The sequence below is a fragment of the Apostichopus japonicus genome, chromosome 20 (genome assembly GCF_037975245.1).
Source record: "Apostichopus japonicus isolate 1M-3 chromosome 20, ASM3797524v1, whole genome shotgun sequence".
In the NCBI taxonomy this organism is placed as follows: Eukaryota; Metazoa; Echinodermata; class Holothuroidea; order Aspidochirotida; family Stichopodidae; genus Apostichopus; species Apostichopus japonicus.
The window spans coordinates 6,480,596-6,500,403 of record NC_092580.1 but is presented as its reverse complement, the minus strand read 5'-3'; the positions used below and the strand labels follow the sequence as shown (position 1 = coordinate 6,500,403).

The 19,808-nt window shown below is 34.9% G+C and overlaps 3 protein-coding genes across 7 annotated transcripts in view; 1 reads left to right on the top strand and 2 right to left on the bottom strand.

The window, feature by feature from the left end:
* LOC139961180 (synapsin-like) overlaps positions 1–19,808 on the bottom strand; it is a 545,708-nt gene that overhangs the window by 58,921 nt on the left and 466,979 nt on the right. The gene's annotated exons all lie outside the window — the stretch shown is intronic.
* LOC139961191 (uncharacterized) overlaps positions 1–19,808 on the bottom strand; it is a 234,028-nt gene that overhangs the window by 1,517 nt on the left and 212,703 nt on the right. The gene's annotated exons all lie outside the window — the stretch shown is intronic.
* Positions 13,416–18,183, top strand: LOC139961614 (uncharacterized). The gene is made up of 4 exons (XM_071960936.1): positions 13,416–13,742; positions 14,372–14,569; positions 15,042–15,169; positions 16,242–18,183. The coding sequence occupies exons 1-4, from the start codon at positions 13,619–13,621 to the stop codon at positions 16,647–16,649; spliced, it is 858 nt and encodes a 285-aa protein (XP_071817037.1). The 5' UTR covers positions 13,416–13,618; the 3' UTR covers positions 16,650–18,183.

Sequence of the window (19,808 nt, the reverse complement as noted above, 5' to 3'; positions counted from 1 at the left end):
GATATTCATCAAAGAATTTGAGAAAGAATTGGTATTTACAATCACATTACATCTAATCCCATATGAAGGGATATAATAAGTTTATTGCCAGGCGACAGTTGAAAAAGAAGCCTTTAACTTCCAAGTTAAATTGGAAATCTTTCAGTTTGTAAAACAGAATTGTATGTGACAACCTTGGAGATACAATGCTTGCCAACATGCAGTCCTGAATAGCTATTATACACAGTGTGTTGGGTTAACATATTTGTAACTATTAAAACCAGGCAACTATTTGTAAAGCTACAATGGGGATAAGGTTCCACTGAAAGTGAATCACTATGCATGCATTCACCGATTTACAGACTAAATGAACTAGCTGAATACTGTGTACAAAAAGGAGATGCAGAATGGACAAAGATCTGAAAACTAGAAGCTTAAATGGTTTATATGAACAAAGCTCCAAGAAGCCTGAGGTATATCTTGTCTATAGAATGAAATTTGTAGTACAGCATATTGACAACTAAAAGAGCAGAGATTAAATTCCTAACTATGCATAGCCTATACTTACAACTCTCTGGAAAATAAAGAATATGAAAATTCTAGAACATTTTAACAGGTTATGCACATAGAAAGATCCTTGTCAATGAGTAACTAGTAAACCTGTGACATTTCAAAGACATTTATTTGAATTTGTTCTCCATTTCAAGGACTCTAATTTACATTGTATGTACACTGCATTGTTTATATACACTGCTTCCAGCTATCATTGCTGATATAAACCAACACGCACATGCATATGGAATAAATTAATATCTTGTAGATCTGTGACAAACTATAACGTTGGCAGAGAGTACCCTTTACCCTGAGAAATGTAAATATTTATATCTTTATGCAATTCAATGTTCTGTGCTGCTTATCTTACACTGTTTTGATATTTTTTCTCTTTCCATACTATAACAAACATGAGTCATATCTAAATGATATATCATGATGTTTATGTACAATCACATCAAAGAAGAATACACTTCAATGTTAAAAAAATATACATAGTCAAAAGTGTGTACATGTGAATGTAGTACTAAAATCCCTTTCTCTCCTCCTCCCTCTAACCAAATATCCATTTGTAAGATTATTTTGCATTCATTTATGTGTGTTTGACTAGAGTGGCAGTAGTAGCTGCAGGGCTATTCTCCCCCTCCTTCTCCCCCTCCCTACATCCCTACATCCCTACATCCCCTACCTCGCCTACCATCATCTACTAATTTCAGATAAATGATGCATCGCAGATGAAAGAAACAGCAAGTATTTGATTTCATCTTAAAAACAATGCTATTTTTATCAGGAACAGCTACTAGATAGACTGAGCTTAAAATACATAATTACATCTTTTTATGTGGTTGGGGAGAGAAATATTTCCAGCTAAATATACATAGCCCAATTAGTTACCAACAGAACAACAGGGATGAATCAAAACTGTTTACAATTGAATATATCTAAATAAGTTTGTACTTTGTACAGTGACCTGAAATTGACTTCATTAACCTTACTATAGAAATACACATTATAATGTTATAATGAACTTAGAATGTTAATATACGTTTGGTTTCATTTCACAAAGAACAGGCAGGTAGAAAGAGTAATGGTAGGGGAGGGATGAAAGAGACATATAACATTCGGTAAATTCCCTCACTACTGTGTATCAGTTGCCATTTTACTGAAGGTTATATTTGTTGTGGTACAGTTCCAAGTTATTCTGGAGCTGACAGATAAACATATGAAGCCATATTATGTATCACACATTACTTTTTTATTTGGTGTTTTATCTTGAGTGTTTTCAAATTTTATCATTACTGTAAATACAATGAGGAAGTTTATAGTGATAATTTCCCCCTTACATGTTTATACAACTTAGTTCCCACAGTTCACCCCTTTGCCAGTTCATAGATTAACTGATTAATTTTTGCAATACAAATATCTCTAATATTAGTTTTTTTACATCACATGTAAAGACTAAACTTATACAGTCATTCATGTTGCCTTTGAAAAAACAGAAAATCATGAATATGAAGGTCCAAACCACATGGAGTGCTAAGGGTGGATGATGCTGGTATATGATGGGGGAGGGAAAGTGGGGGGGGGGGAGGGGAGAGGAACAATGTAATATACTTCCAAACATCTTTTGTTTTAATTATACAGCAGTTCAGATCGCTTTAGGATCCTTTGATTTGCACTGTTTTTATACATAAATGATCAAAAATACCATTGCCCCATTTGCTGTTGTTGACGTCATGTCAACATCATTTTCATTGGGGTACAGAGGCATTCCAGAGGGAACAGAAAGTGAATGAACTATTAATGCTCAATGTGTGAGGGGTGGGGAGGGGGGAGCAGTGCATTTGTAGAAGGAAGATAGGTAAGAGAGAAGTGAAGTATATACAAACATTCAAGCCACTTTGAAAATGCTGTCTTTGACTGAACCAAATTCCCTAAATGTCATTTTCTTTTGCCAAGCTGACATATTACGGAATAGGTAATTCCTGATTTCAAGGAGAGACAAGGAAACAAGAAATGAAGAAGATTGCCGTAATTCAAAATAACAGGCATATGCTAAAATAATTTGGACCTATGGTAACTAAATACAAGGACAATATCCTTATATTGATTTATTATTACTTCCTGCTCATTGCTGTTATTGCCTTATGGTTTGACGTAAAGCAAGGATATGAATGTGACAGAAATTTAACAATTAATGATCAATTTATGAAACTTGAAGGTCAACAAAGAAAGATTAGACATTAATTAACATTTTGTTTCAATGAGATGACCTCTTAGTTTAAATACTAAGGACACTGAAACGATAAATTTTGTAACATTTGTGGTCACTTTATTTAACTTTTTTTCTTTTTTTTAACTTATTTAACTTTTTTCAAAAAAATGAAGTTTTCTGCTAAACAGGATATTGTTTACCTCAAGCAAGATATGGATTATAGCTTCTTGGATTGCGCAATATCCATTTGCTGTAAAAGTTTATCCAAAAGTTTGTACAATGTGTTTCTGGATATATTCATTCTATAAACTAAAACACTTTGTACACAGCCTTGAGGGTCCACTCCAGACAAGTCAATTATTCAGTGAGAGGCAAAAAGCTAAAAGTGTGAGGAAAGCAGTAACAGAGAAGATGTATGTAAGCCTCCACCTCCTCCTCCCTCCCTCCAACCCATCCACCCCCAACCCACCCACCCACCCCAACCCACCCACCCCCAACCCCCCAAGATAAATGTGCATTTGATTCTAAAGCAACAAAACAGGAAGAGCTATCAACTTCAGCAAATCTACTTTTGTACTTTTGAGGTCATGGAAGGTAATTGCAATAAAAAAGTTGGATGTTTTGCTAAGTTGGATGTTTTGGTATCTTATATTTGTCTTGTGGGAAGGGTGGAACAGCAATGAAGAAGTCAAACAGAGTTTTGAACCAACAACACAAATAGAAAGAATACTTATATTGACAATAAATGAGCAAGGTGTAGTCAAGAGGCAAGTCATTACCCTCATGTTTGGATATGAAACAATTTCTCTACCAGCAAAAATGTTAATTTGTCCAAGATCAATATGGTCAGTTCTATAAAACCTCAAGTTTTGCAATATATTTAATGTTTTATAATCAAAGTAATGGGAAAAGGTGCAGCATGGTGCATTTTCAAAGGCTTTCAATAGATTCCTACTTAACACAGAAATCAGCTTACAAAGATCATGGCTTTCAACTTCCTATGTTCACTAAACGAAGAAATGTATCAGTAGCTATGAACAACGAAGTTTAACATTTGATAAATAAGGGCACTCTACCTTAGAAATTTCCTGGCCTCCTAACACACCCCACTGTTTCCTGGAATTGACACAGAGTACAATAATAGGTGTCTAAAACCTATCAGTCTGCCTACACATTTGTGCTTTGTGCTAGCTGGCTTGTAAATATATTTGTTTTATTTCTGTTCCAATGGGAAGGGAAAGTGATATAGGAAAGGGGTGGTGGAGGGAGAGGGAAGGGGGAGAAGGAGGAGAAGGAGAAGAGAAGGAGGAACAGGAGGAGAAAGAAAAGAGGAAGGGGAGAGTGATGAAGAAGAAGGGGAGGAAGATGACAAGGTCTTTTTTTCCTTTCTGATACATGCACATGAACATTTGCACAATTTCTAATCCAAGAGCATCAATAGGATGTCACCTTACATAATTCTGCACCTCCAAATGACTGAAGATGAAAAACCTGAGGTCAATGTTCTATAGCCAGCAATCAGTACTTGGAGAACTAAACAGTTCCTCACTGCTCATCCATGCATTGTGTATCAATAGGGACAGGATCACGTTTTCAGCAGTATATCATGTCTTACTGACCTTTTAATCTGGGGTTATTAAATCTGACAGGCTTAGATCTCAAGTTAATTGGTTGATGCTCTAATGAGGTTCACCTCTCAGCTATTTCTAATTAGAGGAATTTTCTTGACGTTAGCTTTAGCCACTGCATTCTATTTTAAATCTGAAAGAAAAGCCTGTGGTTGCATTGGGTGTATAATGAACTTCAATTAAAAATTAAAAATAAAGTTAATTATATAAAATCAGAAAGTAAAACTATACACAATTATATAATTCAAAATTAAAGTGAATCATTATCTTGATCAAAGTGCCGACTGATTGATTAAAGTTTCCTAATTATGAGAGTTTGTAACTTTTTTATCATCAAGGTCATTTGTGACCACTGCATCTCTACAGTCATATTCAAGGTGACCAGATTGCAAGTCAATTTCTTACTGAAGCAAGAGGGACTCTGAATAAATGATGCTTTGCCTTTTTATACTCATATATTTATCTCCTAATTGCTTAAACAGATTTATGAGTTTAACTCCCTCCTTCCCACCCACTTTTATATCATATCCCCATCCCTCACCCATCCCAAGGTTCAGACTGTCTGAACTGGATCAATAATACAGGAATAAAGGCAAAATATAGCTTCATATGAAGTCATTAACAAATTTACTTTGGGATATTTCATTGGGAAGGGGAAAGGGAAGGGGAGTGGTAGATTCTATCAGACTTCCTTAACCTAGAAAACAAGAGACGTTTCTTAGGCTAATTATTTCATATATGAGAAATTACAACACAAATATGTGGGGTATTTGGTCCAATTATTAAAATTCTCTTAAATACAGGATAGGTCAACTTGCAGCTAATTTTGTTCCACCAGTTAATCCAGCAGATATGACACAAATATAACAATTAGTTGGGTGGTTTACCTAAATTCTTAAAAAGTTCATCCATTGAGCTTTGATTACACCAGTGACCACAACAAGTTTGATTCATGCATTCCTTACATAAAATTCCAATCTCACCAAATCAAATGCAGAAGTATATTGTTCATAACTGGGCCAAAAAAATGTTTACTTTTATTTTAAATCAATATTATTTGTGTATTTAATAACTCTGTACAATGAAACCACCAAGGGATAACATGATTGCCTGAAATATCCAAAATATGTTCAATTGTGTTTCCGTTCACTCCATGGACAGAGCTGCACTTAAAGGAATGCATCAGTACTTCCTGAAAGAACATTTCAGAATTATGAATTAAGTGCTTTTGTGATTGACGGTGAAAATAGCATTTTCAAAAAACTTAATTTTTAAGTAAATCCATCAGTCTTTTCTAATGTAATTCTGGGGATATTATCTTGTAATGATTTAAGTGGGACAATGAGTATTATGATCATTAAATGTATATGACTATGATAAAGTATTTTATTCCAGAACACAAGACACAAGTCAACCACATTGGGTTAGACAACTTATAACATTAATTAATTAATTCAATTAATTAATTAATTTAAAAAAACAAGATAACTGTATCTGAAGTGTTGTGAATCTTCCAAGCATAATGAATACTGAAATAAAATTTCAGGATAATAATGGTATTTTTGAAGTTGTGTTTTTCCACATTCAATTGACAATGTCAATCAATTTTCATAAAGTAAACCAAGGATGTTGAGATGGTAGAGATTAAATCTCGCTAACAAAATCAGCTTCTTTCATGATAGCCAGTTTTATATTTTCTAGCTAGTTATATATTTTTTAGCCAGTTATATAGTTTTGGGGAGATGGTTGCATTTGTAGCATTATGAATGCTATGAACAGAATTAGACTATTTTGTGTACATCTTAAACTATTGCCAAGCTATCACCCTTTGCGAAAACCGCATTTGTTTTTCAATTTATCTAAATACTCTCCAAAATGATCAGTTGAAAAATCCTCAAAATTTGACTTATATCGAAAGCAGTTGCAGAAAGAAACGTATCTATCTTTATGTGGCTGTGTATTGCTTTAATCCAGTTTTACTGGCATCTCCAACAGATTGTTGAACCATCATTATCATAACCCATGGCTGTTTATTTCCAAATATGGAATAATAGAAGTCTGTGGGTGACCTCATGATGACATCACAGCTCCCCAGCATGTAGCTTCCAGGATGGAATCGGGAGCAACGATCCGGGAGGCCGTTGCTTCCACAAATCTGACGAAGTTTTACGCGAAAACTATAAACATCCAAGAACTGAAATTGAGACTGAGAATGCTTACTCAAAGTCTCTCACAGCGGGGTGGGTGTTGCTTGTCAGGTAACTATAGAATGGGAGTGGATACAAGGTCACATCGCCTCAGTTACAAGGGTTTCCTGAAGGCCAAGTTTATAAGTTCTCGTAACTTTATATAGTTGGCTTTCTGTAGCATTATCTTATCTAATAAAGAGAATCATGGTCTCACGATATAAGTGCATAATTACTACCAGGAAATGTGTCACTTCTGTAATGAAAACTTGTTTCTTGCTGTTTGAAATATGACAATTAAATGATAACCCTCCTCTAGTTATTATGCTGTTTCCAAATTTATAAATTGTTTTACTTTGAAACATATATTTGTGCTCTTCCTACTCGTTCCACAAAATGCAGAGAAATGTTGGGAATTGCTTGTATCATGTTTTACTAAGTACGCTATAGTGTGGTTTGATGGCATCATACCAAGGGGGGGGGGGGGATGGGAGGGATGGGAAATGGTTCCCTTACCCATGTGTTACCTAACCACATACTCATTTCTCTTTCATTTCAAACATATTTATTGCCTCATTTTACAGTAAAACAATGTACTAGTTTATAAATGAATTATTTTCTTTTTAAGTGAAAAAACAAACAACTTAATGCTGGATTCTGTTTTGAATTTCTATCATTTTGGTGCTACACATGGTACCAGGAAATACAAAGTACCTACTGGGTACCATGCAACACTGAAGGACACACAAGCCTCAAAACTATCTAATGGTACCCTGTGAAACACCCACTAAGGACACACGGTACCCTCAAAACAGATAATCTGCTGGTACCATTCTGGTACTATCAAGAACACATGAAAGGTGGCTAAAACACAATAACTCAAGGATATATGAAATTATGGCATCAAGCTGTAAGGTTGCAAGTTACAACATAAATATTGTACTATTTGTATGAGAAACAAAAATTGTCTATATATTGAAGCAGAACCACACAGTTTATCATAAGTAACTATGAAAATAGCTTTAAAGGACCTGCATAAAGTACACTGTATCATTGCACAAACATTACAGAATCAATATAAAAGCATCAAATATTTAAATTCTCTGTTACAGATAGCCGGATGACCTGATGAATGCCATGCAAAGTGCAAACCTTTCAGACATTCTAAACAATTTGACACATGTTTAAAGCAGCATTTTGTGTCCTTTTCTATGATTTTTCTCAACCTCACTGATTCCACTTTGCCATAACGACATACATAACTAGCTAATCTATTTATATTTTACTTCAAATGGTGGCATAAAAGTCGAAAAATTTGCAACTTTCAACTTTGTTGTTCTCCAAGATATTTTCCGTTGGGAACCCAATAAACCTCGCCCATAATATGAATATTTAAACACTACGAACGTCATTGACAGATACGTAATATAACACCACGCTTGATTTGTGTACAGTCTATATGGCAGTTGTACCAGGGAGTTGCATAACAACTCCCTGGTACAACCAACGCGAAGTCTTGAATCTATTTTTAGCAACGGCTCATAACTAAACCTGCATCTCTGATTGGTTGAATTCAAACTAGTGGGTTTGGCGGAATTGTATGCGATTAATTTTAACTGTGAAATTTGTCGAGGACACTCTTCTCATTTATCGACATAAATCGTTAATTACTCGCTAATTAACGCTCTTGGCAGGGTGAAACTTGGATGGTATCTTAGATTGCTGCTTTATGATTGATACATGTAAAAAAATCGATGCACATGTTAAAAAAGTGGAAAAAAGCGACCCAACGCAAAATGCTGCTTTAAGAGTAAAATTTCTAGCTATACATAGGGTCTACCTCTGTGCACTCAGCAGTAGTTTCAATATTTACATACATTCTTGAGTATCAACACTTAATATTTTATGTCAGTATAAACCTCAACTTAAACATTCAGTTTTTTATGTTTTTTTATGAGTACCGGAGGGATAAAACCTTGGTTTCCCATCATCCAAAGTCAGGATAAGTATCCAAACTAAATCTATTTACATCATAGTGAGCACATGACCATTGTAATACTAGAAGATCAAACCTAGAAGAAACGTGTAGGCTATAAAGATATGGTTCTAATCACTGAGCATGAGCTGTTTAGGCTCTTCATGCCATCACCAAACTCCTCTATCAATGACAATAATCCCTCAGGCTCCCATTCTTCAGATGACCCCATTTTTTCACCCTCATAATATCCCTAATCCCATATAAGTCACTTCCCCTTTCACTGGTAGAGTCATTTAATAGTAAGGTGTTTCCCCTTCCACTTTTCTCAAGTTTTTTTTTCACTTATAGAGGACAGAAGTGGCCCTTATGGACCCAGTAGAGAGATTTTTCCCTGAAATATCTCCACCCCCACCCCTCCCCCACCACCATTTTCAACTTGTCAAGTTATGTGAATCTTATAATGTGTTGGTCACAGATGTGGATATATATAAAACTGAATCATACATTCTGTATTACATTCTAAAGCAATACTCTTCTTCCATAACATAGCTATCCCTTTCAAAGTAATGATACCATCCCTAACCAATCTTTCCACCCTCTCCCCTTCCCACGTACCATCTCCCCTGAGCAACTTGGGAACATGAGGGTGTGAAAACCTCCACTAACTTCAATTGTTACCTTATCATTATAGAAATACCTGTTGACTCCTGTATAAGACCATAGCTATCCTGACACAAATGCCTATAGTTAGTATCTACTCTACTTATAAACTCAGGGTTACCAGGGGTATAATGCAGGCCAGAAACATTCCTTTCTATCTATAAATGTTTAAGATGGCACTTTTCAGCTGTTTTACTACATCTCAAGTGCTCAAGTATATGATGAGTTATGACTCTAATAGTTTTATTGAGGAATGTGAAACCTAGCCTAGTGTCACCACAGAAGTGGCTGAAAATATGCTAACATTTAACCACTACAAAATGGCTATTCCATATACACAGTCAGAATATTAAACTTGTGATATGCCTGGTTTTGTGAAATGTTTGGTCAACAATCTTGAAATAAACCACCATCTACTGCTACCTGTTCCTATCACTAAGAGAGATGCACATGTTGATCACTGAACACCAATATATCATTCAATCAATCAATGAACACCAAATATATCAATCAATGAAGACCAATGCATATGTTGATCATTTTAAGCATCCAGTAGATTTACTAAGTTGATAAAATGTTAACGTTCCAGAAGATTTGGATGAACTTAGCTCATTTGGATCTCCTTACACGAGTACTATTTACATTTTTATCACACTCTGAATGAAGTGAAATCATTACTAAAAAATAATCATAATTAAATTGCACCAAAAAATATTTTAAAAGAAACTCATGTTTATCAAATTGTAATGAAACTGTTCAGCAGGATAATAAATCAATCACTGATCTTCCAATGCATAAAAGACATTGCTAACAAACACTCACTGACACACAAACAGAACATTTGCAGAGAGGGAGAGAGACAGAGGAAACAAGTTAATGAGCAATGTTGTTTCTGAACACACTTTATATTTGTTATAATTTTCTCATCTGTGGTGCATCGACCAAACTTCACCATTCTGCACCTGTCTGCCAAAAAACAGCAGGTGTGGGTAAAAGTTCACCGCATGGCATTGTCTTCAACGATATTTAAATGCAGTAGAAGACCACTTCCGCCAAACTTGTGGAATTTCCGAGGAATCAGTGAATTCTATTTTAAGCCATTCATTTTCACTTTTCAAATTGTTTTATATGTGTTTTTCTTTTCTATTCATCTGCTTAGCTCTGGTTAGCTGAGAGATACTTTGTAACAGAGTGACATGATTTTACAATAAATGATTAAATTTATGTTTCTAATATTAGTAAATCTAAATTGTGGATATTTAAAGTTCACATGATCAATCTTCAAAAGTGAATGTTAACATTGAACGAGTGGGTTGACTTTCCAAGAAGAGAAACAATTGGGTTTATCAAGAATTTTATAGCTTTCTTGAATTAGCTATATGTAGTTGAAAGTTGGATAACTTTATATAAAATTTGAGGAAACAAAGTTACAGATAAGAACAATCAAGCAATTAACTATTAAAGCAGCATATAGTGAACTTTTTGGAATTCATTTATTTCGTGCTACCTAGCTATTCTATAATGTCACACACTTCAAAATAGCCCCGGTGGGTCAAGTGACTCCCTAAAATTATTCAAATTTTGAAATGCTTTTGTTAAAATTGACTTTAATTTGTTGCTTATTACATGAGTAATAGTAGCACAACAAGCTAATGTTGAATCACAAATTCATCCAACCTCACAATATTAGTTGCTATGTACATGAACAGTTATAATATACTTATTAATGTTATACGTACATATATATATGAACACACATATATATATATATATATATGAACACACATATATCTATATATATGTTTAAATAGATGTTTTGTTTTGTTGTGACAAAAATATCTCTCAACTGATTTACTTCCAATATATATAGTCTTCGATCTGGTTGATTGGTTTAGTAGGGTTCTGTATATGATTGATCAATACAGACTTGCTGTGGTTAACCGCATATAAGTGAACTTCACCCCTGTTACAATAAGGTGCAAACAAACACGTTCTTCGCCTTACAAAAATAAGTTGTGATTAACAAATAATTGCAGAGGGTTGAGTTTAAACCAAGTCAGGGAAAGGAATACATACTAGATTATGTCAATAAAAAAGACTAAAACAAGCTTTCATGATCCCGTAATCATCATGAATCATAATGGGCTGTACGTTGCACTACATGTTTCTGGCCTATATGAGTTTTGATTAATAAGTTTGATGTCAAATCAAATTGTAAGGAAATTACAATGTCATCCAAGCATATTGTGTTATAAAACCTATTTTACTGTAAAGTTGAAAACCTTTCAAAAGTCTTTGGTTTACACAGGAGTTTAGTACTTTTCTCTATTGTTCATGCCCGACCTACACCATCTATTCATACATCCCCACAACACCCCCATCTTCAAAGATAAAGAAAATGGACGTTCATAAAGAAAAAAAAATTGAATTTAAGTGAACTAAAATTACCTAAATTTGAAAGAAGTATAGGAAAGTAAGTTCTCATGCTTACTCACTTACCAAATTTACACAAATTTTGTTTACAAGTAACATTTGTTTATTTTCTTGTCTATAAGAGAATAAACCATCGTTCTTGTTCAACTTTCATCTTGTTTTCACTAACCTTCGCCCACTTTGAGCATAATGCCTTGTGTACCCATTACCATGGACATATAACCCTTTCAGGCTCATACTATGAAAATATTGCACACACCATTTCATGCAGTATCATAATCCAGGAAGGATATGTGTGAAGGAAACACAAATAAATAGTACTGCTAGTTGTTGCCTACCAGTTCTTCAGCGATAAAAAACATAGAAACCATAACAAACATTACCGCAGGAACTGATCCTCCAGAAGAGATTTATTTTTATGAAAAGAAAAATATAAATCTTGGGTTTATACTATGCACAGGACATGATTGATCCAAACTTTGATGGTGTTTATAGTTTGCTTTTGTTGTTATTAGTAGTTAAGCAATTAACTCTTCTTCTAACAGTCCATCAAACTTTCCCAGGCTTTCATGCCTATCTTCCCTCTACAAAATGAATATGTTCTCTACAATTTAAAATTTTTTTTTTTTGAAAAAAAGTGAGATTAAATTACTTGTGTTATGGAAAATTTACTTAAAAAAGAAACAAAAAACAATTAAACAGTTATGAACAATGAAATTATTGTTGCAAATTGCAGAAATGGCTACAAAGGCATTATCAAAGATGTTAAACAGGAAGATGGCTGTGGGCTGGGGTAAGACGAACTGCTGGGAAAGCAAATACCTGTACACTGGTTGCATTCAGTGCAACTTAAAATAAAACAGTAGAACTAGATTTCAATTCATGTGAACAAACAAATATTTCATAATGGAAACAAAATTGTTATAATGATCTTTCTCTCCATGACACTTTTGTTGTTGTTGTAGATTTGCTTGGATTATAGTAAATTAAATCACTAATTATTTCATATTTGCCAAAAAGAAGAAAACAGTTTTCAACTTTATCTATTTTTTTAACACAAGGAACCGCTGCATTCCACTTATTTGTCACATGACATTGTTCACTAATGATTGCATATCTTACAGATTAATTTTCTGTTTCAATCTTGTGAAACATGTCAATACCATTTGAGTTACAACACCACAAAGTAACAGCTATTAACCTGCAGTGATATGTTTCATTAAACACTATGGTATGTCCAATACAGTTGTATCAAATTTTACAAAGGATGAAGTTTGATGACTACTGTGCCAAATCTTTTATCTATAAAATGTGGCAATGTTTTAACTATTCCAATCTACTAAAGCAAATATAATTATAAACAATCAAGATAAATATAACCAATCATTTCTAATGAAGCTATGTGACTTCAGTTGAAAGTCCAAACTTCCAGTAGAGATTTCTAGTTCATATTGTATTAGGAAGTTTTGTTTGTTTCTATGCCTTTCAACAAAAACAGTATATAGATGACCCAGACAGGAATGAAAACCAATTGACTATTTTGTAGTTTTGTGACGTCATTGGAGCTACATCCGAACAAACCAGGGGGAGGCCAGTTATTCACATTCCATTGCGTCTGCATTGTGTAAACTTTTAGGAAATCAACTGCCTGTACAAGTGGCTATTCACATTGTTGGATTCCACCCTCAGGAAATAGAAGATTATATGTGTGCTCTAGTGCTAACACTGTGGGGGTGTAGACAGAAATAGTTACAGGTACTGAAAGGAAATAAAAGCCACAGCAATTGTTGGCTGAACTCAGAAGCAGAGTTGCCTTTGATTGGAAGCCACTTGACTGACCAGCAAACAACAAGAAGAAATCAACACGTTTTAACTTGAGAAGAAAAGTATTCACCAAAGTTTTAAACAACTCTACTAAAGTTTTCAACTTTTCGCCAAAGATTTTTATCAAGTATTTATTGAAAGTACATCTGCCTCATAGATTATAATGGAGAAACTTCTGGTAGCAGCTGTAATGGCATTCACCCTCGGGATCATGGTGACAGTAGAGGCAGACAGGTGCCTCTGTCCAGTCAAGCATCCTCAACAAAAGTTTTGTAATTCAGATTTTGGTAAGTTTCAACTTTTTCTTATATGCTTTAGACATTTCTGCATTCGATTTCATCATCATAAATAAGAAGTAATAGCTAATAAGTTACCTTTTGAAAGAATATCGCACATTTTTGTAATCACATTTATGGTAAAAAGAACAAAATTTATCACTTTTTGATTCAAGGTTTCTTATCAGCTACTTTGATACACCTTATGTTGAAGTAAAACACATGAAAAGATGTCATGGCTAGCTTGATTTTGATCAGTGACATAATTTTCTACCATATGTTTCATCATTAATACCATGTTAAGGGTTTGTTTCAAAGCAAAAAATCTCACTTCAATGGTTGTTTCCATTTTCGAATAAAATGGTAGAGCTTTTGCTAAAGTAGTGGGGACTGTAGCATGTTTGTTTTACAAACTTAGGCCAACCTTTTGTGGAATCAATGTTTTCATTGTAACAATTTCTTTTAAGATAAGCGTGCATACAGTTCTTTAAAAAGTACTATTAAAGCGATAGAAATACTAAACACTATCCAATTGATATTGCCATTTGCCTTTTCTCCCCCCCCCCCTCTCCTCTTCCCAGTGATTTTCGATAAATTTGACCTTTGGAAAACTGTAATTTTGTTTTGTCTTAATTTTGCAGTATTCGTGGCTACTGTCAGGGGTGCTCAAGAAGCTAATGGTTACCTGGTTTATGATTTAAAAGTCAGTCACGAGAAGGTATTCAAAGGAGAAGAGTTCGTAGACAGAGCACAGAAGTACATCAAAGTATTCACCTCATACAACGGCCTCCTCTGCGGACGACCTAATCTTGTTTACTTGGAGAAGTACCTCATCAGTGGTAAGTCACATGTTTTGTTCCGCTTGCAAATGTAAGAAGGAAATGTGGGGGGAGAGGTCAGGTTTATCATCCCAACTAAGATGATTAAAGTTTCCTAAACAGTGACAATACTATCCATCCTTCCACAAAGATGCTAAAAACTCACTGCATTTGATCACCTATGTCATTATGCTTTATTGATATTCTAAAACCTGTTCATTGAACATTTGCTGACATGCATAGGTCCAATGGCCATTTAGTAGATTAGGGGGGAGCAGGGAGGGGAGGGAGTGACTTGTAGGTAATCCCTAAAATCTGCCTCACTATCCTACAAGGTGGGCTCAATTGCTCATTTTTTTTCAAAAACTTTACCATTTGCGATTAACATTTTTACATTTTCCTTTGTATGTAATTTGTGTTTGACAAAGTTGTAAAACTCTGTTCACACTTTGTAGTTTGACATAAATTTATAACTTATGGTTCCTTTTTCCAGGTGTAATGGTGAATGACCACATGGAGATATCTTATTGTGACTGGGTTACTGAATGGGAGAACATCACTCCATCTCAGCTGAAGTACCTGAAGAGAGGAACTTATGCCAATCAATGTGATAGCTGCACGGTAAGGAACTTTACATATACAATTATGTAATATCACTCACGAAAATTATAAATAAAAGAAAGAAGTTTTGGCTGAAAATGTAGACCCTGGTGAATCAGAACTTTTAAGGAGAGGAAGAAACTATGTCCACTTTGAAAGTTTCAAGTTTAGAATGAGAATTACGACTAAGAAACATTAAATGACAAGTTCTGATTTGTGATGAATTGAAGGGGAGTGTTGTAGGGGAGTGTTATTCAGTGAAATAACATGATAGATAGACAAAAGTTGATACCTCTGCATCTGGGTAGTTGCAAACTTATTTCGAGCAACAAGGGGCAAGAAATAAAATAATTATTAGTGACAGAAACTTCCTAACTATAAAAAGATTATCTGACGAATTATTCCATGAGTAGTACAGCAATCTAGCTCATAAGTTAATTAAAAGTTAATTAAAAGATAATGAATGTTGGTAGTAGTTGTCACCTGTTATAATCAATAGATAAGAGAGAAACAGTGAATGACTGGCAGCGTGGGAAAACAGTAGTTTGGTTTTAAGGACCGGGAATGTTTGCTGTAATTTGACAGGTGGAAGGGGAGATCATAGCACTAGTTCCAAACTGTGAAATAATTAGTTATCCTGCTTCCGTTATTTAGCTCCAAGTTAATTATCTCATTTCCTACTGCTGAAAGATGTCATTGGATTATATGATGGGAGCTAACACATGTTAATTATGATTAATAATGTCATAAACAATACATTACATCTCATTCCTTCGTAATGTAACAGTCTACTGAACTTGTAATGTGCTCAGGCTTTCCTGTCAGGAAATTGCTTTTATGAACTGTCACAAATAAATAGAATGCCTGATAATTAATGTCTAAATCATGTTACCATGGTAGTTAATCATTTTCCAAGAAGGACTGAGGAAAGTTTTCCTCATAAAACAAGGGGCCTGAAAAGAAAATGTTGGCAAGTTTAACAATCAATCTATCATCTTAGGTGTGGCCCACATTTGTTTCCTCTTAAATGGATGGATATTGTTATATGATAGTGACTGATCTTTAAAGACAAGTTTCTTTTCTTTTTAAACAGATCGGAGGTGTCTACAGTGCTCATAACTTGGACATGAATGAAAACATCAACACCTACCATGAGAGTCAACTGTCCGGCAAATGGTCTCGACATGGCTGTACATACAATCCTGTTGCATCTGTGATGTTTATGAATGAAGACTGCGAAACCCAATATGCATATTGCGCTCAAGATGTTATCACCGGCTCCTGTGTTTGGAAATCCAATGATGAATACAATGAATGCTTCAACATTCGGGAGGCAACTTGGGCACTCCACCACCCCAAACAATTTGCCTTCACCCGTGTCAGGCAATGCCGTGAACTGACAAGCCGGCGTTTGAAGAAAAGGTGCTTGAAGTCTGTCCTGAATTACAAAAGATCTACAGGTGCTGGGTCTGCGATTGGCGAGAGAAGAATCCCCATCTGAATTGGTCCTCCATGTGAACGCCCAAATAAAGGTGGAGCTTGTTAGACGAACAACCTGCGTCCTTTCGTTGGAGGTAGGATGACGAGAAATCCGCTACATGCCAAAGTTCTCCCAGTCCATTACCAAACGACATCACCAAACTGTGGTGGTGTTACACCTCGTACTAGAATCTTTTGCTTTAAGAGTAGCAAAAAAGCTCTTCACCCAATTGTCACTATGTCCATGTTCTACTCTGATTAACTACTAATTATATTCAGATATATGAGAGGAACAAAGGTTCATATTTATGAAGAAGATGCTGAAGCTAAATAAAAAAATGTATGTACCAGGTCTTTTTCCAGGAGGAAAAACAACACAAAGCATGCATTTCTTTTTAAGTAGGAATTCTTTTCAAGCAAACAAGACTTCTGTAAAAGGCAACATGTATAGATCACATGTGTGATGTGGATATATAGAGCCATTGAGATCACTTAGCTGAGTGTGTGGTTTACCACTTACAAAACGCATGTGTTAATTTCACAGGGTTTATAGTGGCTATCTCTATATAAAGACAGGTTACTGTACAGTCTTTTTAACAGGAACAAAATGGGCTGGGAGGGTGTCTAAGAAGGAATGAAAGGCACAGGCAGATGTAGGGGATGACAAAGAGGTGGGGGATGTCTTAGGGGATATTGATATACATGAAGGCTTAACATCTTTGGAAGAAAATCTTGCTAACTATCCAGTTTGCTGTTTATAGAAAGGTTTTCATTCTTCCTAAATTTCTTTGAAGCAATGAAGTAAATCAGTTATCACGCTTATTTCTCTGCCAGAAATGTAACTAACCTAAAAGTTTTGTTGTAAATTTATTAACCTCCTAATTCTCAAAGAACACAAGGTATTTTTATTTTTGTTTATCTTCAAGTGCAATATTAGAGTGCTTATTATTTATGTGCTATATTCCAAAGTTTTATAACTTCTTTAATAAACTTACAAAGTTGTTTGATTTAAATTATGTCTTTAAAGACAGATTGGCAAAAAATAGTCTTCCAATTCTCCTCTTAAATGTAGTTTTCAAAACGACCCAAAATTTCTCCAATGGTTTCTCCAATGGTTATACAAAATAATATAATACTAATATATATTTTATATTAGTTAATATAGCAGAATATTTCCATATTCCTAAAAGTTCAACAATGCAGAAACATACAAAGTTGGACATCACTACCACTTCCAAAATGGTTTCATTATGATAATTTCATTAAATAAATTTGATAAAATTAATTTTTTATTTCCAAATATATTTAGTAATGCCTGGTTGACACACTCTCTACCATTCAGCTATTCAATCATAACATTTAACCCTGATATTATTTTTCATTCAGGCTTTATGTTTTCATTTTCCTTTTATTTCATTAAAGAGAAACAGAACTATTGCTTGCATATTTGTAAATATTAACTAACAATTAAATTTTGATAAACTGTAACAAAATGTCATTATATTCATATTTTCATGACATAAAAATAAAAAGTATTCAATCAAATGTCACAATAATTACACTGTAAACTGTTTTTCATGTTGTCTGTGTTCAATTAGAGAGAGTGGGTGGTTGTTGATGGTTGGTTGTAGGAGGTTGGTTGGAGTAGAGGTATACATGAATACTTGTTGTAGCTTGACCTGGGGGAGGGGGGTTGGTGGTAAAAGTAACAATGAGAGTACCAACTCTTGTTTACTGAGGGTTTTGATTCTCCCTTAATACCCCATTCATCCCTTGCACATTGCCTCATTTTTACCCTTTCACCCACCCTCATTCCTCCCCATCCCTTTCGTTTGGTCACCAGGGAAATTAAACTTTTTCCTTTAGTTATGATCTCTAACTGCCTATCTCCATAAAGGAATGCTACAATACATTATACATATAGGTTAGATATAGTCTGGCAAAGGGACATTTTACAGCTGCAGTGCTTTCACCCAAATCTCCTGTTGCAGATTGATGTAAACGTCTCTGGTGCATAGGAAATGAACAATATCCCATGTACGTCAAAGATACCATAACTCATACATGGGCAGCCTGTTTCACTGATTATCAGAAATCAAACACATACATCTCTGAAGAAGATAATAGTGGTACATGTCACTATCAGAGGAAAGCATTGACACATCCTTTGAAGGCATTGAAGACTCGCCCCAAACCGCGTGCGGCCATCTGAAAAAGTTAACTTTCTGTTACTTGCAAGTGACGTTTTGTTCGTGTCGCTACAAAATGCAGACGGTAATGAATACCTTGTTATATTTATCTAGACCTGAGATGTCCATCGCTGTATCGTTTGCACACTGTGCTGTGGGTATTGACCGCAGCTGTATGTACTGATTGTACACAAGTGTCTAATTACCAACGGTAGCAAGCAGTGTGTGTATTTTCTGGGATCGATGGTGGTGTCTAACACTTCTGTTACACCTCATTCGAAACTAGGTCAGATTACCCGCATTAGACGTTTCTATTTGCGTGAGTCTTCACATCCTTTAAACCAGTACTTAATTTCTAAAATACATATCTGTGGATACTAATGTGGTTAATAAAAAATAGCATGCAAGAGATACTAAAATGGTGAATTCATATACTGGTCTTATGACAGCTGCAAGCATGGTATATACATCATCCAGACTGGCCCATTCAAGTGAGTGGGGCCCTAGGAGGTGAGCACAATCCCCTAATTTTTGTCTGGAAAAGTTTGAATGCGCAATAGTAAAATCTCTCATAATAAGTTCCATCTCACTCACTCTCCCCCCCCCTCACCCCCTCAACCCCCCTAACCTTCCCAGATTCCACCACTACATACCTTTAGTACAAATTATAATATGCAATTCTCTCAGGTAAATTCATAGAAAACTAATAAATATCCTTCACAATCTAAATCACCTTTCAATTGTTATACTGTTTTTAGTAAATAAATGATAAAAATAAATGGAATTTGCTGAAGTGTACCAGCATATCTTAGGCAGTGGGTCAAAGCACAAAATGTATTTGGCATCCACTGTTAACATAACTGATTACCCTTCAATCTATCTAGGTGATCGATGATAGGAGCAGTACCACTAGAGTAACATATTATGTATAATCATGACCAGTTATCTTTCATTTTAAGGTGGAGTATGGTGCCATCAGATATTAACAAATC